Source organism: Heteronotia binoei, chromosome 2, assembly GCF_032191835.1.
Source record: "Heteronotia binoei isolate CCM8104 ecotype False Entrance Well chromosome 2, APGP_CSIRO_Hbin_v1, whole genome shotgun sequence".
Taxonomy (NCBI): Eukaryota; Metazoa; Chordata; class Lepidosauria; order Squamata; family Gekkonidae; genus Heteronotia; species Heteronotia binoei.
The window spans coordinates 63,522,222-63,548,401 of NC_083224.1; the positions used below are offsets into that span (position 1 = coordinate 63,522,222).

Consider the following 26,180-nt stretch of genomic DNA (forward strand, 5'->3'; position numbering starts at 1 on the left):
AATAGTAGAAGCTTGGACAAAAATTAAAAGTAATAAGGCGCCTGGACCTGATGGTATTCCTCCGGAATATTACATAACCTTTAAGGAGAATATAATAGATCCTTTTAAAAATCTATTAGACGAGGTTTGGTGTTCGGCCAAAATCCCAGAGTCGTGGAGGTACAGTAATGTAGCTCTTATCCCCAAGCCTGGGAAAGACCCTGATAATATTGGAAACTATCGCCCTATATCTTTATTAAATACAGATTATAAAATATTTACGTCAATTCTGGCAAGTAGATTAAAACAGGTACTGAGGGAAACTATACATACTGATCAATCTGGATTTTTACCAAAAAGACAAATGCACACAAATGTTAGGCTGTTATTTAATTTTTTGGAATACTCGGAGTTTAATAGGGATAAACAGTTAGCCTTTTTATTTCTCGACGCGGAGAAGGCCTTTGATAATTTAGAATGGAATTTTATGTTAGAACTCTTGGAAAAATCTAATTGTGGGGCAAAATTTGTTGAAAATATACGGGCTATATATGACAAACAGTTTGCTAGGATAATCGTTAATGGTGACTTAACAGAAGAAGTCCATCTTACCAAGGGTACGAGACAAGGTTGTCCCCTTTCTCCCTTACTGTTTATTTTTTCTCTTGAAGTTTTAATTGACTCAATTAGGTTGGATGACAAAGTTGAGGGGATAAAGGTTAAAGGAGAAAACTATAAAATATTAGCTTACGCAGATGATATGGTTCTTGTGTTGCAAAATCCTTTGGACTCAATAGAGACGGTTTTGAATCATTTGGAAGAATATGGGAAGGTTGCCGGCTTAAAAATAAATAAAAGTAAGTCGAAGTGGCTAACCAAAAATATGACGGCACAGGCAATTGCGGATTTGGAAAGAAAATCAGGATTTAAAAGAGAGAAAAAAATCAGATATTTAGGTATAGTTGTTTCGGATAAATGCAGTGCCACTTATGAAAATAATTATGTTCCTCTATTAAAAGAAATAGAGTCTTTATTCAAATGTTGGGTTAATTTGAAACTTTCATTTATGGGCAGAGTGTCATTACTGAAAATGAATATTCTTCCCAAAGTTTTATTTTTGTTTCAATCGGTGAATTTTGCTATGAGGGCTCCTTTTCTTAAGAAATTAAATCAATTGGCTAGAAATTATGTTTGGCAAGGAAAGAAACCTCGAATAGGCTGGAAAATACTAGCTGACAAAAAAGAGAACGGAGGTTTAGGGCTACCTGATTTTGAGATTTATCATACTGCTTGTTCAATTTGTTGGTTGAAAGACTGGGTAATGTTAGAAAACACCCGTGTGTTAGCAATAGAAGGGGCCGATTTACAAGCCGGTTGGCACGCTAATATGTGGTATATTAAGAAACCACAAAATTACTTTAAAAATCATTTAATTCGTCAGTCTTTATTGCTAACTTGGACAAAAATAAAAAGGAAAATCTATGACAAAACGCCTAGGTGGATATCCCCAATGGAGGCATCTATTCGTCCACAACTGTGGTCTCCCGAAAAATCTCTAAGATATTCGGATTTATTAGATGAGAAGAATAAAATGAGGAGGAAGGATGACTTAGAACAAAGTGGAATTACTCTGGATTGGTGGGTAATGACCCAAATTATGGCTAAATATAATTGTGATAAAATTGTTGGGTTCACGAGAACAAATTTTGACTTTGACAAGTTAATAACAGATAAGACTGGGAAAACGATAAAGAAGGTTTATAATTATTTACTACAAATTAAATTGGAGGACGAATCGGTTAAAAACGTAATGGTGAAATGGTCATCGAATTTAAAATACAATATAACGTTGGAACATTGGGCAATGTTATGGCGGAATAATTTTAAGATCATAAAACCGGTTAATTACCGGGAGAATTTTTTCAAACTCTTTCACAGGTGGCATATTACACCGGTTTTAATAAACAAAATTAATCACGACTTCCCACCTAATTGTTGGAAATGCGGAGTGAAGATTGGAACCTACTATCATCTATGGTGGACATGTAAGGTGTCCAAAAAATACTGGAAAGGTATTCATAGAATTTTGACTGAAATTTTGAAGATTAATTTTCCGCTTAAACCGGAGTTTATGTTATTGTCCTTAGTACGTGGGATGGTTCCCAGAGAGGATGAATTCATTGTAGTTTACATTGTAACGGTGGCTAGAATGTTATTGGCTCAAAATTGGAAATCTAAAACATCCCCAAAAAGGGAAGAATTAATTTACAAAATTATGCAGTTAATGGAAACGGACATATTGGTTAACACAATACATGGAAAATTGAAGGAGGACGCAATAAAAAAATGGGAAAAGGTATATATATGGTTAGAGAAAAATTAAAAATAGGTTAGGATAAAAGATTATAATATTTTATATTCTGTATATTGGATAACGGTAGTACTGTTTAAATTAAAGTTATAATATAACATAATAATATATTGTTTAAATTAAAGTTATAACAAGTTGAATATTGGGAATTTTATGCCACAGTCATACCTTAACTTGGATAAAGGAAGGGTGTTATAGGATAATGTTTATCCTATAAATGCTGTTACAGGGGTTGAATAAGTAATTTATGATTTGAGGATATCTAAGGAGGTATGTACTTTATTATTTTGTCGTATGTGTAATGGAAATTTGTTTGTGGTATCATTGTTTTGGTTTTTTATGTATTGCAATGGATGAATAAAATTATTGAAACTCAAAAAAAAAAAAAAAAAAGAAGCAAGCTGAATCTTTATCTATTTATGTGGGGAAATAGAACAGGCAGGAGGGGGGGAAGTTAATTCATTTGCTTACCAGCCTCACCTCAGCCAATCTCTATAAATGCTAACAGCTTTCTAGCAGGATACAATGGGATGGTCAAGCCCCATCGTCACTGGAAAGGTGACCTCTAGCAGGGAACAGAGTTTTGGAGGTTGAAAAACTTAAGAGGAGTCTTTCCCTGGAGACTTCAGGAAAAGCTTCTTTGACTTGATCTAATCCCTAGACAAACAGAGATGGTAAAATTCCTTGACACATAGAGGAGGATCTCCTTGGTTCTAAAGCCATCTAGGAAGAACGAGGTCTTCTACCTGAGTTCACGCTGAAGGCAGCAATTAACATGAGGGAGACTGTCAGCCTGAACAAAGACACCAAGGTAATGAGAACCTTTTAGAACCACTTTATCTTAAGTTAAGAACCCTGCCTTAGATTAACAGCAGCTAGGGTATGCATAAAGGGATGGACATCATCCCCTTCCCTTCCAAAAGAGGTTGGGAGGCAGATCTTAACTGCCAGGGTGGACTTTATGGGAGGAAATAGTCCTTCAGGTACCCTGGTTCCCACTCATGTAGGGCCTGAAAGAGATAGGCATCCAGTCCAGAGTTTTCAGCCTTAATAATAGTGTGATTCAAATTTTTAAAATCACAAGTTGGAACTCACAATTAACATGCAAGGAAGGTGCATCACTTCCTCTCCTTTGCTACTTTCCCTTTCCCCATTTCTCTATTCCTTCTCTTTTTTATCCTCTTCCCTTCTGTTAACCTTCCCCACTGCTTTTTCTTCCCTCCACTTCTCTGACAAACTCCACCTCTTTCTCCTTCCCCCCTTATCTGTCATCTACCCCATCTCTTTTGCCTCCCACCCTTCTCCATTAATTACCTCTTATCTGTCAACCTACCCCCATCTCTTCTGCCCCTACCCTTCTCTATTAATCTACTCCTCCTCTTATTTATCAGCCTTCTTGCCATCTCTTCCCCCATCAACCTACCCTCATTTACCACCTTTCTTCCCTCCCTTTATCAGCCAACTTGCCCCTCCCTCCCTTTTACCTTCCCACTTCTTCATCAATCTACCCCTAGCCTTCCATGTCAACCTACTGCCTTATTTCCCCACTTTGTCCCCATCCCTTTATCTTACACCCTATCAATCTGTCAGCCTCTCTTTCTTTTCCCTCCTTATTTTATCAACCACAGCTGCTGCTGGGTTGGAGTGGAGTGGTTCTCCTGTCCCTGTGCCAGGCATGGCTCCAGATTCAACTACAACAGCATCTGGGAGCTACTCCAGGCCCAGAAAAGCACCTGGATGCCACCACCAACACAGCCAGGCCTAAGGAGAACCTTGGGCACCACCATCACTGCTGGGCCCGGGAAGACTTCTGGGTGTTGTTGCCAATGCAGCCATGGTTAGTAAGACCCCTGTGGGTCATTGTTGATGTTGCTGGGCCTGGAGAGTCTCCTTGATATCAGTGCCAATGCAGCCAAGCCTGGAGAGGCTCCCAGGTGCTGCCACCAACACAGCTGGGCTCAAAGCAACTCCTGGACACCAAGCTAGGTATCTGCCACCAGCAGCTAGGAAGAAAAAGGTAAGTGCACTATCTGCATGTGAACAGACAACACCTTTTTTATTATTTGGGAGGGAACTCGGAGCCCCCAATTTATTTTTAAAGGATGCAAGATTTTTCTCCAAAGCTAGAAAGTGCCCAAGATTGCAGAAACATCTGTTTTAATGCAAGAGTGGCCCCAATCCATGGATTTCAATATCTCTATATAGGGGGCACACGTAGGAAATAGTATATAGATATTATACAATAGTTTCTTTCATTAAAAACTGCTTCATAAAAAACTTTCATAAAAATGCTGTTTACTTAAGGATTAAATTAATCATGTAATGCAAATAAAGGGGCAGATTCAGCAATTTAAAAAAGGGTGAACAAAATTAAGGGGGGGAGTTGTATATAAAAGTCCAACACACTGCAAAAAAGAACATCTGTGAACTGTACCTATATTACATATAAATCCTCCTCACTACCGCTATTATCTTTCTTTTTTTCTTGCCATCAAGCCACCATATGGTAACCCCATAAATCACCATAGGGTTTTTCAAGGCAAGAGATGTCCAAAGGTGGTTTGCCACCGCTTGTCTCTGTTTTGCAACCCTGGACTTCTTTAGTGGTCTCCTATCCAAATACTAATGAGAGCTGACTATGCCTGGCTTCTGAGATCTGATCAGATAAGGGTAGCCTGGGCTATCAAGGTCAGGGAATTAACTTTCTTAAGGAAGAAAAGTGTAGCAGCAGCTTTGAGAAGAAAGACTGAGATTGAGGAAAACAGTGCAAGAGAAAGCCCTTCTCCCTGCCTAAAAGTCTTTTGCTCCATCTGTTTTTCTTTCAGAAGGGATTAGTTCTAGACTTGGAAGCCAAGTGGGGGATGGGAAACAGATGGGCAAAACAGGTGGGTGACAAGAACAGGGGAGGTACAGAAAGGAAAAGGAGTTCAGCTTCTGCCTCTCACATACACTGAGCTTTACAGGAATTTGGGACATGTCATAATAATCTCTAGCTCATTACATCCAAGTGATATTCTGTTATTTATCTCAAAAATTGCTTGCATATAAATTCAACATAAATAATCCAGAAAGCTTTTAAACATACCACTACCAATTTCACAGCCTGTATAAATAGAATACATATTACCATTAATATTTTATTTAATACCCGCTGTGATTTAAGATATCAATACTTCTCTAACTAGATGACTCCAACTTTTCTGATTTCTATACATGTCCATTATACAACTAAGAGAAGCATCAGTTACAAGCTTGCTGATACTGATGGGTCTTACAACCAATGTAATTCCTGATTGATTCATATAGTATCACTGCTCAAATCTACAAATCATTTAGTATATACTTAAGTTACACTGTTTGGTCATAAATAACAAGTATAATCATTAAACTGATTCTGGAAGATCTCTTTGGAGAAGTTTATATTTCTTTTCTCATTATTGTTAAAGAACAATAAATTTGGCATTTCCACATTAACAGGTAAAGAATGTACAGTCCATTATGACTAATGTGAGAAAGGTTGAGAACTTGTTCTAATTATTAACTTGTAAATTATTAAGTTAGCTTCTAAGCAATGATGCTGTGGACTGGATGTTGATTTGACTGTCATTTAAGGGAGAATATGTAAAGTACAACTTCTTACTGTTTTGTATTCCAAAAGCACAAGATTATTTGCTGATGCTAGGCATAAAACGAGCATTTGCTTCAGTGAGTTAGACAAGATTTAAACAAATCTCAAAAACAGCACTACAATATAACTTCAAATGCAGTGTGTATAATGAAGTCTCCCATTACACTATACAATTCTGGAACTACTTCACATGTTTCTCAAACCCAGATTCTTCACCAGTTATTAAAATATGTCCTTATCTGTGCAACTACAGCATTTTCAATTCTGATGGTTCACGTCAGAGATGGGCAGAAGATATGCCACAATCCACTGGCATGTGCAGATCACTGGCTATTTTGATTCATATAAAAATGCTGAACTATTGGTAATCTTAAGCAAGAGCGCATACTCAGATCTCTTAATACAGGTATTATAGGTGTTTTGACCTGGACATGGCCAGAGGTCTTCTGGGTAAGGAGAGAGTCTTGGGTACATAGCTAAGTGAGTCATGGGGTGAACTTCTATTCCCTCCTCTGTTACAGGTAAATACCTGGATGTGGCCAGAATAGTGAGCCCTGAACATATGAAGCTACCTTATACTGAATCAGACCCTTGGTCCATCAAAGTCAGTATTGTCTTCTCAGACTGGCAGCGGCTCTCCAGGGTCTCCTTTTGTCACAAGATGAAGGGCAAGAATCAAAGGACTCTTCAACTTTGGCTATTAGCTTATGGTTTGCAGCCTCAAATAAGCTAGGACCAGCCTAGAATGTTGGGGTTATAAAGTATATTTGTTTTAATTGTATTTGTGTATGTTTGTAAACTGTTCTGAATCCTCACTGAGGACAGAAATAGGGTAGACATGTTTAAATGATTAAATAAAGATACATCACTAATCAGTAGTTATGTTCTAACGCTTAGGAGATCCTGGGAACATATTCTTGTTTTGTAACTGTAAAATACAGTGGAGCTTAGATTCAGAAGTACATAACACATAAGATGAAAGTTAACCCATCACACTTCACATAATTCACTATGCAGTTTTTAATTTTGCAACTAAATGCAGTGTGGCAATCTAAAAGTGCAGGCATCTTCAAGTGGCATCCAGCCCTACAAGTTTATTCAGTTCTGATTTCCCAGAGGAGGGATTATCTGGGAAAAAATAATTGCAGCTGTATCTAACAGTGACAGAGAACACACACAAAATGACAAGCAGAAAAATCCTTAGCTTTCTGTTAAGAGCTGTGTCTTCATTTCGTATATATACTGAATTGCTTCATTTTTAATGTGTTCATCAAAGTCAAAGTCAGCTCTACAATATCAGACCAAAGTTCAACTATCCTACAATACTGTTTCCAGCAGTGGCCAACAAGATTATCCTGGTAGTTCATAAATGAAAGGTGAAAAGGATGCCCATCCCTTTCATCCCCAGCATCCAGTATTCAGAAGAATACATGCTTATCATGGATATTACCAATCTGCTTTCCCAACCGTCTCCCAACAGATGGCTCTTTCTTCTATCAACCATCATTATCTACAGTATGTCACAGAAGTGAGTACACCCCTCACATTTTGTAAATATTTAAGTATATCTTTTCATGTGACAGCACTGAAGAAATGACACTTGGCTACAATGTAAAATAGTGAATCTACAGTTTGCGTAACAGTGTAAATGTGCTGTCCCCTCAAAATTATGCAACACACAGCCATTAATCTCTAAACTGCTGGCAACAAAAGTGAGTACACCCCTAAATGATAATGTCCAAACGGGGCTCAAAGTGTCAATATTTTATGTGACCACCATGTGACCTCTTGCCCAGATTGCCCGAAGGTACGGGCTAGGGTGTCATCAGTATGCTGATGACACCCAGCTCTATCTACTGATGGACGGCCAGCCGACCTGCGTCCCGGAAAATCTAGATCGGGCACTATATGCCGTGGCTGAATGGCTCAGACTGAGCGGGCTGAAGCTTAACCCTGCGAAGACAGAGGTCCTTTGCTTGGGTCGCCGCGGTCCGGAAAGGGGAATCCCCCTACCAGCCTTTGACGGTGCGCCGCTGATAGCGGCGGACAGGGTCAGGAGCTTGGGGGTGCTGTTGGAGCCTTCCTTAAAGATGGAGGCTCAGATAGCAGCCGCTGCCAAGTCCGCGTTTTTTCATCTTAGGCGGGCAAGGCAGTTGGCCCCCTTTTTGGAGCGCGACGATCTAGCAACAGTGATCCATGCCACGGTCACCTCGAGGTTAGACTACTGTAATGCCCTCTACATGGGGCTGCCCCTGTCCTGAACTCGGAAATTGCAGCTGGTGCAGAATGCCGTGGCCCGGCTGTTATTGGGTCTCCCAAAGTGGGAACACATTCAGCCGGGCCTTCGGACCCTGCACTGGCTTCCAGTAATATACCGAGTCCGGTACAAGGTGCTGGTTATCACCTTTAAAGCCCTATATGGCTTGGGACCTGTCTACCTGAAGGACCGTCTTTCCCCGCACGTTCCCCAGAGAGTACTGAGGTCGGGAACACAAAATCTCCTTACTATCCCTGGGCCGAAGGAAGCCCGTTTGAAATCCACCAGAGAAAGGGCTTTCTCTGTTATGGCCCCTACATGGTGGAATCAGCTGCCGGAAGAGGTGAGGGCCCTGCGGGACCTTGTACAGTTCCACAGGGCCTGTAAGACGACCCTCTTCCGGCTAGCCTATACCTAGCTTGAGAATTTTAATGTAACTTGCCGGATTTCTTTTATATACAGTTGAAATATTTATTAATATTTATTGATAACCATGGTTTTATCTGTTTAAATGCTGATCCCTTTATATGTTTAAATACTGTAATTTTGTAGGATCTATCACTGGAAGCCGCCCTGAGCCACTTGTGGGAAGGGCGGGATATAAATCCCAAATAAATAAATAAATAAATAAATAAATAAATAAAATTATTTTCCAGCACTGCCTTAACCCTCTTGGGCATAGAGTTCACCAGAGCTTCACAGATTGCCACTGGAGTCCTCTTCCACTCCTCCATGACGTCACGTAGCTGGTGGATGTTAGAGACCTTGCGCACCTCCCACCTTCCGTTTCAGGATGCCTCACAGATGCTCAATAGGGTTTAAGTCTGGAGACATGCTTGGCCAGTCCATCACCTTTACCCTCAGCTTTTAGCAAGGCAGTGGTCGTTTGGAGGTATGTTTGGGGTCGTTATCATGTTGGAATACTGCCCTGCGGCCCAGTCTCCAAAGGGAGGGGATCATGCTCTGCTTCAGTATGTCACAGTACATGTTGGCATTCATGGTTCCCTCAATGAACTGTAGCTCCCCAGTGCCGGCAGCACTCACGCATCCCCAGACCATGACATTCCCACCACCATGCTTGACTGTAGGCAAGACACACTTGTCTTTGTACTCCTCACCTGGTTGCCGCCACACACGCTTGACACCATCTGAACCAAATAAGTTTATCTTGGTCTCATCAGACCATAGCATGGTTCAGAAATCCATGTCCTTAGTCTGCTTGTCCGCAGCAAACCATTTGTGGGCTTTCTTGTGCATCATCTTTAGAAGAGGCTTCCTTCTGGGATGACAGCCCTAAAGACCAATTTGATACAGCATGCGGCGTATGGTCTGAGCACAGACAGGCTGACCCCCCACCCCCCCTTCAACCTCTGTAGCAATGCTGGCAGCACTCATATGTCTATATCCCAAAACCAACCTATGGATATGATGCTGAGCATGAGCACTCAACTTCTTTGGTCAACCATGGTGAGGCCTGTTCTGAGTGGAACCTGTCCTGTTAAACCACTGTATGGTCTTGGCCACCGTGCTGCAGCTCAGTTTCAGGGTCTTGGCAATCTTCTTATAACCTAGGCCATCTTTATGTAGAGCAACAATTCATTTTTTCAGATCCTCAGAGTTCATTGCCATGAGGTGCATGTGGAACTTCCAGTGACCAATATGAGTGAGAGAGATAACCTGCTCCCCCTTCACACCATATATCTTGTACCACTAACGAGTCACATGATACCAGGGAGGGAAAACAGCTACTTGGGTCCCATTTGGACATTATCACTTAGGGGTGTACTCACTTTTGTTGCCAGAAGTTTAGACATTAATGGCTGTGTGCTGCGTAATTTTGAGGGGACAGCACATTTACACTGTTATACAAGCTTTACATTGTATAACACTACTTTACATTGTAGCCAAGTGTCATTTCTTCAGTGTTGTCACATGAAAAGATATACTTAAATATTTACAAAATGTGAGGGGTTGTACTCACTTCTGTGACATACTGTATATACTATTAGTCACATTTGGCTGTGATCTGTGGATAGCTAAATCTGTAGATCAGGGTAATAACAGAGGCTAAAGAGATTTTGTGCTCACTTGGGGAGGGGACCCCCCAGGTATACAGAAAAATCTAAAATGTATAGGAAGTTTAAATCTCTCCAAAAGTAAATCTTTACTTGTTTAGTGGCATCTGGGAGCTGTGATGAGCAGTTTGGGAGCTGCTCCAGGCCCTGCCATGGTGGCAACAGATACTGGGAGCCGTTCAGGGCCCTGTTGCGGTAGGCACTGAAAGCCACTCCAGGCTCAAAGCAATTTTTAGACACTGCTGCCACCAGGCTTCAGTGTGGGTGGTTGGGTTAGATGAGATTCCTCCCCACGAGTTTCACAGGCCTCACGTTATATCTAATTATTAAAATAGCCTCATTTGCAGATTCTTAAAACTGGAGACTGGAGCCATGAACAGACAAGACAGATTTTTCCACAAACCTGAGAAAAGCTCTAGGTTTGCAGAAAACTCTGAAACCAGAAAAACATACATCTCCCAATTTTGGCTCCCCAGTGCACTCCTACTCTCTTTCAGGTCTGCAGCCACGGTAGACCATTTGAGAGCGGAGCTGCACCAATGACAAGCCCTGCCCCACCCCAGGAGGATGCCAGACCTCTCCAGACCCACCCCACTCTGGGTGCATCTCACCCCTGCAGCGGTGAGGAGGCTGGGGGAGGAAAGAAAAGCCGCCCTACACCTTTTGGTCAGTTTCACTCCCCCCAGATCAGTTGTTAGGTCTAACAGCTTTCTTCCCCAGCCTTCCTACTGCTGTGAGCAGGAGAAGGGGGGGAGAGAGAGAGCAACTACCCCCATAGCTAATCAGATTTGAAACGACTCTAAGTAGTAACCTAAATTCTCTGCTCCCCTGCCCCAGTACCCCGGTCCCTGCCTCACTAGTCAAAAATTTCCGGCTATAGAGTTGCTCTCCTTCCTTCCCTGGAGGAAGGCCTCACTGGAGCTGGACCAAACAGCAACAACCAGGCAACTTGCTACCATGCAATCTACACACAGGTGCAGCAGTAGCTACCAGATGACATGACACCACACAACCTGCCTGGGCGTAGCAATAGTGAAACTTGGCTCAGTCTGGCTGTTGCCACCACACAAGTCACCTGAGTGACTTCCTGTCACCCAACTTTTATAAACTGGCCAGACTTTCCCAAGGAGAAGGAAGAAGATATGCTGTGAGCCAGTGCGGTGTAGTGGTTAGAATATCAAACTAGGATTTTGGAGATCCAAATTTATAACCCACTCTGCCATAGAAGCTTGTTAGGTGAACTTGGGCCTGTCTCTCTCTCAGCCTAATCAACTTCACAGGGTTTCTGTGATGATAAAATGGAGGAAAAGATGATCTGAGCTGCTTTGGGTCCCCAGTTGAGAGAGAAATGGGATATAAATGAAGTAAATAATAAAACTGAAGACTGCGGAGGGCAGATACAAGAAAAGATAGTGGATGGGAAGAGAAGGAAGTAGAGAAAAGGAAGAGGATATGGGGGCTGTCATGAGCAGAGAAAGAGGAAGTAGTATGGAGAACGGGATACAGTTCCCTGGTTGCAATGTACCTAACAGCAAACATCAATCACAAAAGCTGAAAAACCAAGCCACTCACAAACAGGATTGGGATTGTACATACTTGGAGGACTGTGGGAGGCTGATGTGAAGAACTTACTTGGAGACCTACTGCCAGTCTGAGTAGATAATACTGACTTTGATGGACCAAGGGTCTGATTCAGTATAAGGCAATTTCATGTGTCCCCACGTATTGAGAAAAGTATTACTTTATGAATTAAGCAAAAGAAAAATAAAGCCAAAACAAATAGCCTGGTGAAGCTTAAGCGCACTATATGGGGTATGAAGAGGCAGTTATGCAAGTTAAGTGCAGAGAGGAAATTTGTCTGCTCAAGCCCGAGACCTTATAGAAGGGTTGTCAAACATGCAGTTTGGGGGTCAAATCAGGCCCCCAGAGGGCTCCTATCAGGCCCCCAAGCAACTGGCTGTCATCTGTTTCCTTCTCCCTCTCTCTTGCTTCCTTCTGCATCACAGCTTGCTTTGCCAGGCTTGCTCAATTGCGCAGGAGCTACAAAGCAAAGCCTCTATTTTCTCCATTGGCTGAGGCTTCTCCTTTAGGGAGAAAGGGGGGGGAGGGAGAGCTTGCTTTGCCAGGCTCTCTTAATCACACAGCAGAGCTACTCAGCCAAGCCTCTTTTCCTTCTATTGGATGAGGCTCCTCCCCCTCCTGGTCCTCTGGGAATGCAGGAAAGAGCCAGAGCTTCCTTTGCCCAGTTCCCTGGATCCCATGGGAGAAATACAAAGACAGCATCTTTAAGACCAATGAGTGCTAACGTTTTAAAAATGTTTTAAATTTAAGAGACTATATATTGTGTTTGTCTGTGTTCTTTATAAAATTTATATCTCTGCTAACTAATCTTAAATAGGTACACACATTGCCCGGGCCAACGTGACTTGGCCCAACCCAACATGGCCCGGCCCAACAAGGTCTCATTTATGTCAGATCCGGCCCTCATAACAAATGAGTTCGACACCCCTGCCTTATAGCCTCCTGGAGAAAGAGATACATGCTATGTGTTTGTGTACATTTGTTGTGGGCCTGCGTCATGAACCTAGGTCCAGAGAGGCCTACAGGCTCCAGGGAAGCCTATATTAAAGTAGCTATAGGGCCTATGTTTCCCATAATCCCTTCTGTCCCTCTGACTGAGTAGGCAAAAGCTTTGGAGGGAAAATTTGCTCAGTGGAGAATACAGGGTGGGACCTGAGATGAAACAATAAAAGGCCAGCTAGAAAAGGAGGGTTGTTCTCTCTGGAAAGGCTGAGCTGGAGAGAAGGCTGCAGCTAGGAGGGTTCCCTCATGCAAAGAGTGGTGAGTCAGTTGGAATTAGAGAAAAGGAACATTGTGTCAGGGCTTTTTATGTTGCTTTGTACCACCTTTACTATTTGCATGTTTACTATTGCACTAAAAGTTACAACTCACTCAAAACCATGGTGATGTCAGGGGTGTGGCCTAATATGCAAATGACTTCCTGCTGGGCTCCCCCCCCCCCAAAAAGCCCTGCTTCTGATAAAAGCAACCAGAAAAGGGAGAGCCATTATGGAAGCAATCAGTCCACAACTTTTGTGTGCTGTGGTCTTCGGGACTGTGACCTGGCTTGTGCTCTTTGGATTTGCCCTTCTGGCTTGATACTTGGACTTTTGAATATTTGTGCTTTGACCTGGACTCTGCCTATTGCCTCAGAAGCCTGCCTAAACCAGGACAGCACTATTCAAACCATTCCCCCTTCTCCTGCAATTCACTATGGGCTTCCCAGATTGTTTTCTCTAACTGCGAGCATCATATTGCAAACTTCATTGTCACCTATTATGAACACAAAATTGGAGTTTCTGCTTGCATAAAGATTTCTAGGTTGAGTCAGTTGGGTTGTGGAGGGGATGGAGCATGTTTAAGAGTTTCCAGAATCCTGGAGGTGATTCTATGCAGGGAAAGAAAATCCCCCAACAATATGGATCCTCAGCTGGTTAATTCTAAAGTCATTAAAGGATGAGACTAAAGAATACCCCAGTTTCTGGGGAAGAAACACACTCCACTTTGCCCAGGTGCATTAGGAAGTCATAGCAAACCAGCATTTGATTGGAGCTTAACTTTAATTCTTCTCCATACATGAATGGAAGCAATACATGAGTTTGGCAGCAAGGTCAGTCCGTGGCTATTACAAACAAACCTTGTTCATGCAGCCGTATGGTTTTACCTAAACAAACTTAAACTTGATAGCGTAATTCATTCCAGTTAATAATGTGTTATTTTAAATAAGCACATCCCTTCGTTTTCTTGAACCTAATACAAAACTTCATTGTGTGATTCCCAATCAAACATCACAAGAAAAAGAGAAAAATTTCTCTCAACATAATCACAAATCATCTAGATTTCTTTTCTTCTATATTAAAAAGAAACTAACTGTTTTTGTCTTTCCATATACAGAATGTGCTGCAACTGCTTCTTCAAGTTCACTGCCCTTTTCTGTTCTCCTTCCTTTTCATCAAATCCTTTTTTTGAGACTGGAAACCAGAATAGAGATACAAGGGATGACTTCTTCAAAGAATCCAGTTATCCCAGTGCCATTTCCTTTTAAAAAACATGTTCACCTAGAGTTACACATTTTCTAGAAATTTAAGTCATGGTAATTTCAAGTACATTATCTCACTAACCCTTAGAACAACACTTAGTAGTCCAGTACTGCAGATATGGAGGCTGCAAGACTGTGCCTAGTCTAAAGTTATATAATGAGTTCACAGCAGAACTAAAATGCCAGAGTTCCTATCTCTATGTTCATGTTCTGTTCAGCAGAAAAACCCAGTAGACTAAAGTCACAAACACCAGCTTTATCTATTAGCATCTTCTTTAAAAAGAAAGTTTGTAGGACTACCATTAATGTCCTAAAGTCTGTTCACTAGACCAGGGGTAGGGAACATTGGCTCTCCAGATGTTTTTGCCTACAACTCCCATCAGTCCCAGCCAGTATGGCCAATGGCTGGGGCTGATGGGAGTTGTAAGCAATAAAAAATATCTGAAAAGCCAACGTTCCCTAACCCTGCACTAGACCCTCTGTACCTTGAATAAACTTTTGTTGGTCTTAAAGATGCCATTGAACTCAAAATCTGTTCCTCTATATCTGTGATAGCTACACGCTTGCCAGTTAGATAACTACTAATATCATATGCTGAAATTAGCATGCATTTGTTTCAGCTCTTTGTCATTACTCCAGGTTTAGCACTAGTTTAATTTCTTAATGATGAGCAATATCCTAATAAGCTATTCATTTAATTTTCTTCCATCATATCAATTTCTTCTCCCTCTTAAGGAAACATTCACAGCATTTGAAAATTTAGCACAATTACAGATAATGATAGGTCTCATTGACAGCAATAATAATTAAACCTTTGGTTGGACATGGCACAGCTTTGGTTAGTAATAATTTAAGCACCAGATATTTACTGCCATTATTCAACACTGCAGATTACTATCAATCTGTACTAGTCTGGGAATTAAGCCACATATTTCCCAGTGAAGGCATTTTTATGCTACTTTGTACCCTTAGCACGCTATGCATTTAATTAAAAAAACCAGAACTAATTATCCTAGAATGCATGCATACTGTTGGAATGAATTACATCAGAGCAATGTTCTGCAGTTAAAAGTGATGGAATGCCTGTGATTTTTTTTCCTATGTGCATTCAGGATTGGGAGGGCTGGTATTTGTATGAGAAAATGACTGACTGACGATGAAATATTCCAGTCATGTATTTGGAAGTCAAAACCCCATTCTTTTCATTAGTAAAATAGAGAATGTTTTAGAAATTGAACCGATAGTTGGTGAGACAGCCACCCAAATGGGTTGCCAGTGTTTAATAGCTCCCATTTATTTATCACAGAGAGCCAGCATGGTATAGTGTTTGAAGTGCTGGACTAGGATCTAGGAAACCAATATTCAAATTCCCATTTTGCCATGGAAGCTTGCTGGGTGACCTTGGGCCAGTCACATACTCTTAGTCTAACACCTCACGGGGTTGCTGGATAAAACAAAGAAGAGGAGAACAATGTAAGTCACTTTGAGTCCTTTTTGGGGAGAAAGGCAGGATATAAATACAGTAAATAACCTTGCCTCCCAAGGTCACAGAGCTGTACATGGCCCTACATTGTTGTATCCTCACAACCTTGGACAATCGTTAAACCAGGTTATTTAATATATATATTTTTACTGAATCAGGTTTTAGTGGCCAAGATCAGACATTTAGGTCATGACAACTCTGGTCCAGAGAAAAATTAATAACACAGCAACTCTACACATGCAGACCATGAAACCAGGCCTTTCTTTTAAAGTGGAGGCTTTTCTACATACTTCCCAATGTGGAAAATTTTATGGTAGATTCCATACCATTACATAACTAAAAGTCCTATTCTCTTATATGTACCTGTATGACAACTCTAGTCATCACAATGGTTTCTTTTCTCTACACCCTCTTGCACTCACCAGAGCTCATTCAGGGGGTTTACTATTGCAGTGCATGTACTTATAGGGGCATGATCTGGAACAGACTCCCAAGCTATGTTCTGGCATTCTGGGTTACCATAAGATAATCCTCAACAATAACAGATCATTCAAAAGATATTATTTCAAGCCCACATCACACAGAGTGTGATGTAATTAAGATTGTCAGACTAGAATCTAGGAGGTCGAAGTCTGAATCCCACTGAATGCCATGGAAGCTCACTGGGAGATCTTGGGCCACTCACCTCTCTTGGCCTAACCAATTTCATAGGGTTGTGGTGAGGATAAAGTGGGGGAGAAGAGAATGATGTAAGCCACTTTTGGTGCCCATTGGGGAGAAAGGCAGGGTATAAATGAATTCCATAAATAAATTACCCCTCATGAGTTTGCAGAGGGGAGGAGCCCTGCATTATAGAAACTGGCTGTGGTAATGTCTCAAACTCAGATTTGAAATGCCAGTTTCTTTCAAGCCCATTTCTCCACCTGAGGTGTTATGGTTCAGCCAGCTCTAGAGGAAGGCCTCTTCTCATAAGAAATCTTTCTGAGAAGCTGGCTGGGATTCTAAGATTGGAACAGTGATTGCAGCACTCCCAACATAGCTGGAAAGTTCAAGTGGAATTGGCTGGGACATTGTAGTTGCTATAATGGTACAACCTTACCAGGATAGCCCAAGCTAGCCTGATCTCATCAGATCCTGGAAGCCCTGGCTAGTATGTGGATGAAAAACCACCAAGGAAAACAAAGTTGCACTATTGTTCATTGAGCATCTTTTGTGCAGGTACAAATGGGGACTGCACATGAGCAGGACTGCTACCAGACAGGTCTTTACAACTGAAAGCCTCCAGGGGGTGCTGCATGCCAGAACCAGAAGCTTTTCACCCAGGGACCATGTGCTCCTGTGCAGCAGCACCCCCACCCTCTGTCCCTCTTTTGCTGCCAAAGCCAGAGCAAGCAGTGAGGCAGGAGGGAGGGTATGTGTGGATGGCCTGAATGGAAGCATGAGCTTCACTGCCATGTCCCATGCAAGGATAGCTTCCTGACATAGTCTTCTGGACCTTGTACCCCCTTGCTTGTTTATATAAAACACTGTAACTGTATTGTCTGTTTGGACAAGAATGGATCAGTTCCTGAGAAACAACTAAGGGCATAACAAACTGCTTGCAATTCTAAAATATCAACGTGCAGCAACTTCTCATCTTCTAACCAATTATCCTTAGCCAAGAATCTCTCACAGTGGGCACCCCAATCCAAGAGCGAAGCATCTGTAGTAAAGACAACTCCAAACAAAATCCCCCAGGATAAATTATCCACAGAAAACCACCACAATAAAGAACTTATAACAGGTCTGGGAACAGAAAATCTGTGCAGGTGCTATCCTGCAGCCTCCGGAGTGCTTCACAGCGCATGAACCCCAGCTCTATGACAGAAACCAGAACTACAGGAATTGCATCTGTAACCTAATCATTCGCAGGGCTGCAGTGGCAGAAGCCATATATCCCAACAGCTGCAGAATTTTCCAAACTGATTGGAACTGATCAGATCTGAACTGTCTTACCAAGGCAAAAATGGTGTGTTCTCTTTTGGAAGGTAGAACACCCTTTCCCACTAAGGAATCAGCACAGTTTCAATAAATTGTACCCTCTGGGATGGGACTATCATGATTTATCCCAGTTCACAAGGAGTCCTATGACTGGTCTCCAATGACACAACGATCAGTCCTTGGGATCCGCCACCAGTAACCAATCATTTAGGTAGAGGAATATATGACAACCCTGTATACGAAGATAAGCAATAATTGAGATGCAGAATACTCTGGGTGCAGTGGCTAGACCAAAGGGAGATAGCCTACTGAAAACTTGCTCTCCATATGAAAATGTATGCTGAAACTTGCTCTCCATATGCAAATGTAAGTAGTTACACTATGCCCCTCACTCAAAGAGAATAGGCAGAGGTTATGTTTGTCAGTTTGGGTTATCTTCACCCCACTCCAGGAGCATTTCTTGAAAAGAGCCTTCTGAGGGATGGAAAGGACTCAGAAGCTGAAAAAGCTTCAACTGCTCTGGAACAAATCCTCTTAACTGTGGCTGGAGACTCTGAAAAGTACAACCTTCTCCTTTGGCAACAAAAGAGGGACTGAGGGTGGGGGTGCTGCTGCACAAGAGCACATGGTCCCTGGGCAGGAACAAGCTTCTGGTTCTGGCATCCAGTGCCTCTTGGAAGCTTTCAGCTGTAAAGACCTATCCAATGGTAGGCCTGCTCATGTGCAGGCCCCATGTAGGACTGCACAGAAGATTGATGAGAAATATCAGGGTCTCTATGCAGAGGTAAGCCATGGCAAAGCATTCATCCCCGCCCCCCCCCCCCCGCTATTCCTACTCCCTCATAAGCCCTTGGCATTAACTCCCCAGTGCTTGTTCCCTCCCCAAGCCTTGCCATTCATTTCCCCCCTTGCTGTCCTCCTACCCTCCCAACTGCTGGCAGTACCCCCCCTCCCACAGCTCCTTGGCTGTCTCAGCAGCCTTGGCAAGGTGGAGAGCGGTGGCAGCAGAAGCCCTTTTGAGAGTAACAAGAGCCATCAGGACAGTGCTCCGAGGGTGTGTTGGAGGTTGAGGTAAAGCTGCCAGGCCCTGACCACCTGACCCCTTGGAAGAGCAGAGGAGGCAGATCAGGGCCATGTGAGGTCAGAGGCAGTCTGCAGCCAGCGGCAGCTGGGAGTGTGGGAATCAGAGTGCTGTTGATGGCAGAGGCAGGGCCGGCTTGCCCACTAGGCAAACTAGGCAATTGCCTAGGACGCCGGGAGTGAGGGGGGTGCCGAACTGGGCTTCCCCCCCCTCCCAGTGCCCAAGACAACTGCCTAGTTTGCCTCCCTCCCAGCTTCCTCCCACCTGCCACACTTCTGCCCATCCCCCAGAAGCTCGCCCTGTTGCTGCTGCCAGCTCCCTTTCACCCACCCCCCCAAGCTTGCCCTGCTGCTGCCGCCGCCGCCAGCTCCCGCCACAGCCAGCTCCCATCCGGCCCTCGGGAAGCTCGCCGCAAGGACCCTGAGCCATACTGGCTTCAAGGTCTGCGCGTGTTTTGAAGAGACCTCTGGAGAAAGCTTCTCCAAAGGAGAGGGGGAGAAACTTCCTCCAGAGATCTCTTCAAAACACATGCAAATCTCGAAGCCTGTATGGCTGGTTGTCCTCATGGCGAGCATGGGGGGGGAGGGGACACCTGTCTTTGAGCCGGCAGGCAGAGGGCTACTGAATCTGCTTCCTACTTGTGAATAGGTGGCAGGTCCAGGGACTCAGGGGAAAGGGCGGAGCTGTGCTGCCTAGGGTGCCAGAAGGGCTCAGGCCGGTCCTGGGCATAGGTCCTTAGGGCATGTTGGAATTGGCAGCAGAGCAGCAGGGCCCAGTGCAAAGCCTCTGAAGGCCACCTGTGTGGGGCGTTTAGGGGCCGGTTGGGCACAGTAGCTGCAGGACAGTGTGAGCTGTTTGTGAGGTGTTTTGTGGGAGAGCAGGCAGCAATGAGTGGGAGATGTGTGTCTGTCTGAGGTAAGAGTGCCTCTGAGGGTTTTGGCAGTTCTTTCCAATGTTCTGAGATGAAGTGAGCAGGGTACAGGGGATTAAGCCAATAGGTGTGCAGAATGACAGGTGATGGGGCAGTGGTTTTTGGAGCACAGGTTTCAACCAATAAGGAGAGTTCCATCTTGCCAATACCACTATGCTTTTATTATTATAAAGGATATTTCTATACCATTTTTCATTACTGCTCAAAGCAGTTTACAATCAATTAAGCAAATTATACCTCTGCTCTCCCCATTCCCAGTATTTATCACCATTGCTGAACAGTCACCCCTCCTCATAGAATGAGAAATTTACTGTCCTGAGAGGCAGGCAGAAAAGTCAGTTGGACACTGTGTGAGACATGATACTGGATTAGATGGACCACTGGTCTGATTCAGCAAGGCTGAATGTTCTTTAAGTCCTGTTTTAAGTCCTCCAATGGTAGACTGACAACTGCTTAGATGGTACACTCTTTAGCCCCTTCTCCAGGATGACAGGTCTTTTAATGTACCCAGGACTAAACACAGAGGAGCCAAATGCTACTCTACCTCTGATGGGGTTTTAACCCTTGGCCTATACCATTTGTAAAAACTTTCTGAATTTTTCTGTAAACCTGAGGATTTCCCCAGATTTGTAGAAACATTTCCTGCTTTTGCACTTGGCCAAGCCATGTGGGTTTTTTGATCTGCGCTCAGAAGAAAAATTTCAAATGAGACACATGATTTTAGAAAGGGGAAAATCACCGAAGCAGGAGCTACAATCTTTATTATCATGACTGCTGGTGTTAGTATCAAGGATTGTACAGTGACTTCCAGAACCATATAACAACACTTCCCATATCAAAATGCCCCCAAGTTTTATCAACACTACAAGATACTTAGACTGATAAAATGCTTACAAAACGACACTGTTTTTGAATCATTTGAATGGGGGGGGGGGGGTTTTAAGTATCCAAAATTTCTCAGCTTTGCTATTAGAATATTGTCTCAGTGACAAGAAATCTAATACCTCAATAGCTATAACAACAGAACAGATGTAGCATTTTGCTTCAAGTATACCGTTTGGTTACTATGCTCACCTACAGCTGAATCTTTGGATTAGGGACAGAGAGTGTGCAAATGTTTTTTGGTCTATGCTAAAGCAAGCTAGGGTTTATGAAGCATCCCCTTTTTATAGATGCTTTAAATTAGTGAGGTGTACCATATGTGTTTTAATAGGCACAACTAACATTTTAGTGTTAAAAGAACTTGACATGAAAACTTCAACTTTTTGTACAAAGGATACAGCTCAGAGGAACAAAGAACTTGGTAGCATTTCAGAAGTGACATGTTGATGCACAAGGGTGGTGAAGCTGTTGTACTGGAAAAGGAATTACTTCCACAGCATGTATACAATCTCTGGCACATAAATGAGGTAAATGGGACTTCTGGATCAGTGCCAAAGTAGCCAGTACTACACAATACTTAAAGAACTGCCAAAACAGCTATTTTAAGAGGGAATTAAGATGCTGTGTCACAGGCAGAAAGCTAAGGAGATCTACCTCATACTTGTTGGAAATATATACCTGTTCTGTATTTCCTTTGCAATGTTCTAAAGTTCCAGTCATTATAGGGTTAACACTGTGCCTGATTCCCTGTTGTCTGCATGACCTAGGAAGAAGATACTGACTGCTGTCAATCAAGGTCTAGAAACAGGAAAACCTGTTTTGTCTGTTTGGTCAGTTAGTCAGGTGACTTCCTTTGTTCAGGCAGATAGGTCAAGGAAGAGGAGGAAGTAGCCTCCATTAAGCACATGATCTTCTAGTGTGAGGATGTAGTTCTATAGTGTTTGTTATTTTCACCTCTCAATACCCTTTCCTTGTAGAAATAAATATGTTTTTGCTTTTTCATGTTAAATGCCTCTCAATGATTATTTGATCCAGCGATCCATCGCACTGTTTTAGATAAAGAAACAGAATTTCAAACAGAATTCCCTAACAATACTAAATTATGTTCTACGATATATGGATGCAGCGTGTGTATCTGTGCACATGTTATTTGATTTCACTGGAGGATATATGAATACAGCCCCCATTATCTTGCTTTATAATTAGCAACTCTTTAAGCAGAAGTATAATTATCTATACATAATGCTATGATTAATTTAATTATGACATAGCAGCATCTATTAACTTACTCAACATAGTATGTTCCATACTGTGGGTCTTCTATTTTCTCCCAACCATAAGGAAGCTCTGTAATGGAAAAATAATAAACAGTTGGGCACTTTAATAAAAGCTACTGGGAAAAACTGCATGTGCTCCTTGAGTGAACAAATTATAGGTCAGCTATTACAGGTCTGTTACTTACATAGGAAATATTTTTCAATTAGATACTTCATTAAATAAATTCACATAGAGAGGGGATCTAAATCTTGTAACTAAGGCACAGTGAAACAAAATGCAATATAAAAATTACAAAAACAAACTCTAAGTACCCCATCTGTTACATGAGCAAAAATGTTTTTTCAAAAACGGCTTACGTGCTTTAGCTGACTTACTCAGTTTTCCAAGAAAACTGAAAAAGGGTAAGGAACCCAGAGATTACATGGGTTTGATTTTATTTTATTTAAGGTCTTAGTCTTTGAATTCTGGTTTTGATTAGTCACACTTGAAGGAATGGGAGTACAAGAGCAGATGAGTAAACTAACTATATATATAATTAAATCATACTGCAAAAGAGCACTAAAGTGATAATGCCTTTTCCCTTTCAAATTAAAATAGTAATTTATACTCTGTTTGAACAAACTGAACTATCACCATAAAATCCCAATTAATAATGTGTGGAAAGAGAGCTCTCTACCTCCATCTTCACAGTCTTCAGGAGCTTTGGCTTTTTTACAAAGACGAGGATCCAGCCAGGTGGTGGTTTTGGTGTTATGACTGGGAGACACAGAAAATCTAGTTAAAGAAGAATGTTTTAATACAAAAGGTGCCATGCAGCATATGTAATAATAGAATCATAGAATTGGAAGGGGCCATACAGGCCATCTTGTCCAACCCATGCTCAAAACAGGATCAACTTAGAGTATGCATGACAAGTGTTCATCCAGTCGCTGCTTAAAGACTGCCAGGGAGGGGGAGCTCACCACCTCCTTAGGTAGCTGATTCCACTGTTGAACAACTCTTTCTATTAAAAAAGTTTTCCTAATATCCAGCCAGTACCTTCCTACCCTTAATTTATACCAATTATTGTGAGTCCTATCCTCTGCTGCCAACAGGAACAGCTTCCTGCCCTCCTCTAAGTGACAGCCCCCTTCAAATACTTCAAGAGAGTAATCATGTCCCCACTCAACCTCCTCTTCTTCAGACTGAACATTCCCAAGTCCCTCAGCCTTTCCTCATAGGGCTTGGTCTCCAGGCCCCTGATCATCCTCCTCGCTCTTCTCTGCATTTGCTCCATATCCTTTTTGAAGTGAAGCCTCCAAAACTGCACACAAGACTCCAGGTGTGGCCTGACTAATGCAATGTACAGTGGAACTATGATATCTTGCAATTTGGATGTTATACCTCTGTTGATAAACTCCAAGATTGTATTAGCCTTTTTTGTCGCTGCATCACACTAGCTGCTCATATTTAATATCTCATCCACCATACCAAGATCTTGTTCATACTCACTGCTATTTAGAAGTGTATCCCCCATTCAATATGTGTGTTTCTCATTTTTGTTATCCAGATGTAGAACTCAGGGTAGCATCATAGCAATGAAATCACAAGGCATAATTCTTTAGGTATCCTCTTCCCCAGCCAGAAGACTGAGCAAGAAATGAATGCGTGTGTTTGATTCCACTACTGAGCTACAGTCAGAAACTGAAGAGGCTGAAGTAGGAGTCGATACTAAAAACATCAATTTCACTTATACTAAATATTCTAGAATTTACACTCAAGATACAATAAAACTTGGAACTAGTAACAATTAGTATTATCAAAGCAGATAATGCTTTTTAAAAGTGTTATTAGACATTTAGCCTCCAGCTTTCCCCCAAGGAATTCAGGTGTGCGCACATGCTCATCTTTACAACAATCTTGATTTGTAGGTAAAGGTTATGGCTGTGACCGGTTCAAGGTTACCTGTGCGTTTTATGCCCAAGCAGGGATTTAGATCCAGCTCTTTGCAGTCCTAGCCACTCTAAAAGCTACATCACACTAATACACACACTATCTCTCTTTCCAACTGTGAAGGAGAAGTTAATGAAAATGAAAGTCTGATTTCTGAAATATTTACTTGTTGCCACAGTTCATACAGCTATACTACAAAACAGGAGGTTTGTTTGGAGTGAGGTAAACTTAGGTTACTGCTGTCAGAAAATATTAGTAACTCCTCAACATTTAGCACATGATGAATCCAGTGACTCTGGAACTGTGTGGGTGTATGTGTAAGATCAGCAGAGAACAAACAGACCAAATGAAACATACACATGTCCCTTCTGCCTCTCTTCATAACAGGCCTATAAACAGCTTCTATTCTGCTTGATTTTAAACAATTATCTATTTAAAGATGCAGGAAATATATATATTTATAATAACAGATGATCCAATTTTACAAAATTTCAGTCAAAACACATTCACTATATTTTTCTAATTGCAGCCAATGGCAACAGACACTAAATAAAAATATCCCCTTAATCAGAACACTCAAAATAAACTATAATTAGGAATAAATACTTCACATTAATCTATAATGTAGTAAAAATGATTTTTGCAGAGCAGCATCCTACAAAGGGATGTTCTACAAAAGGATGTTCAAACAGTACAATCAATATAGATCTTTGTTTTCAGAAATGCATTTTTCCAAATATTAAGACAGAAATATTTTATAAAGTAGTATTTTCCATGCTACTCTCTGTATTGAAACAACAGCATTCACTAATGCATGATTATCTATAATATAAACAGGCTGGAAAAGGATAATCAATTTAAAACTTTCAAATATCTACACTCCTAAACTGGACTCAAATGGTACCGCCTTCTACTTACTCAATGAAATAGATCATTCCGGTGTCTGTGTAGGCCATTTCCCAATTCTTAGGCAGAGGTTCAAGATTTTCTTCCCTTGATAAATAGTTTCTGAAATCCATGGAACTGCTTGTCTGATTGTAACTAGGCACTGGTTTCATCCAGTCAGAAGAATCTGAATGTCTTTCTTTGTTTTCTGCAATTGTTTAAGGGGAATCATTAGTCTGTCATATTTTCATGCTACTTTCGACATAAGGAAACACCTTCTTGTCTTGGTTCTAAGAAAAAACAAGTAAAAGATATTTTCCTCAGTATTTTATGCCATTTTTGTTGTTGTTTTGAACTTTAGATAAATGAATATTGAACAATGTATTTCAGTTGCCATAGACTGGACTTAGTTATGCCTGGTCTGAAAAATAAATATTGGATGAAATCTATGTAGTCTATTTAATTGAAAGTCCTTGCACTGAATAATGTCAGTGCAGCCAATTGCAGAATGTACATTGTTTTCCTCTTAAATGTACTGAACATGTCAAACAATTATTGGAAGAGGAACAAAATGGGAACTTTAGGCAACAATGTAGACAGAGGTGTGCATTCTGTTCAGCAGAAACTAATACAACCCCAAATTTCAACCTATGCAGCAGTATTCAGGGCACACTGTAGGTTGTCAAGTAGGATGACACAGAGCTCTGCTGTAGGTTGGCAAGTAGGTTGGCACAGGGCTCTGCTGCTTGGCACTAGTGCATTTACTGGTTCTGTGCTGTGGTCTCCTTGCAGAAAGCACCCCCCCCCCTCCCCACACACACAGTTTGTAAATCAGAGAGATTCTCAGATTTGAACTAAGGTCTTGTATATGGCACTGCCACAGTGGCACTTGGTTCTGATGGGCACATAACACTCTCATGCTCCTTGCAAGCATGCGCCCTCACCACAGTTGACTTTTCACTGCAGAGATTCTCTAGGACAGGGTTGCCGAACTCATTTGTTAAGAGGGCTCAATCTGACATAAATGGGACTTTGTGGGGCTAGGCCATGCGTGTCGTAAAATGTAATGCCAGGTAGCAGAGATATAAACTTTATAAAGGACATAGACAAACACAATTGAAAATGATGTTAGAAGACCCAGGAGAAAAAACCACCCACCCCCTGAGGGTTTTTTAAAGATCTAATGGGAAAACTGGGAATTTGGCAGACTGTTTCAAAGAGCTCCAATTAAACATTTTATATTTTGGATTGAGTTAAATGCTTTTCAAGACAAGGGTTTGTACATTAAAATGTGCAGAATAAGGATTATTTCCTGTAAT

General features: G+C 41.8%; 1 protein-coding gene across 1 annotated transcript in view; it reads right to left on the bottom strand.

Moving 5' to 3' along the window:
• The window catches only part of MAGI3 (membrane associated guanylate kinase, WW and PDZ domain containing 3), a 267,634-nt gene that overhangs the window by 106,001 nt on the left and 135,453 nt on the right, over positions 1–26,180 (bottom strand). The window contains exons 5-7 of the mRNA XM_060231211.1: positions 24,895–25,069; positions 22,721–22,800; positions 22,056–22,113 (exon numbers count right to left, since the gene is read on the bottom strand). Coding sequence (XP_060087194.1) covers positions 22,056–22,113; positions 22,721–22,800; positions 24,895–25,069 — 313 coding nt within the window. The remainder of the gene's footprint in view (positions 1–22,055; positions 22,114–22,720; positions 22,801–24,894; positions 25,070–26,180) is intronic.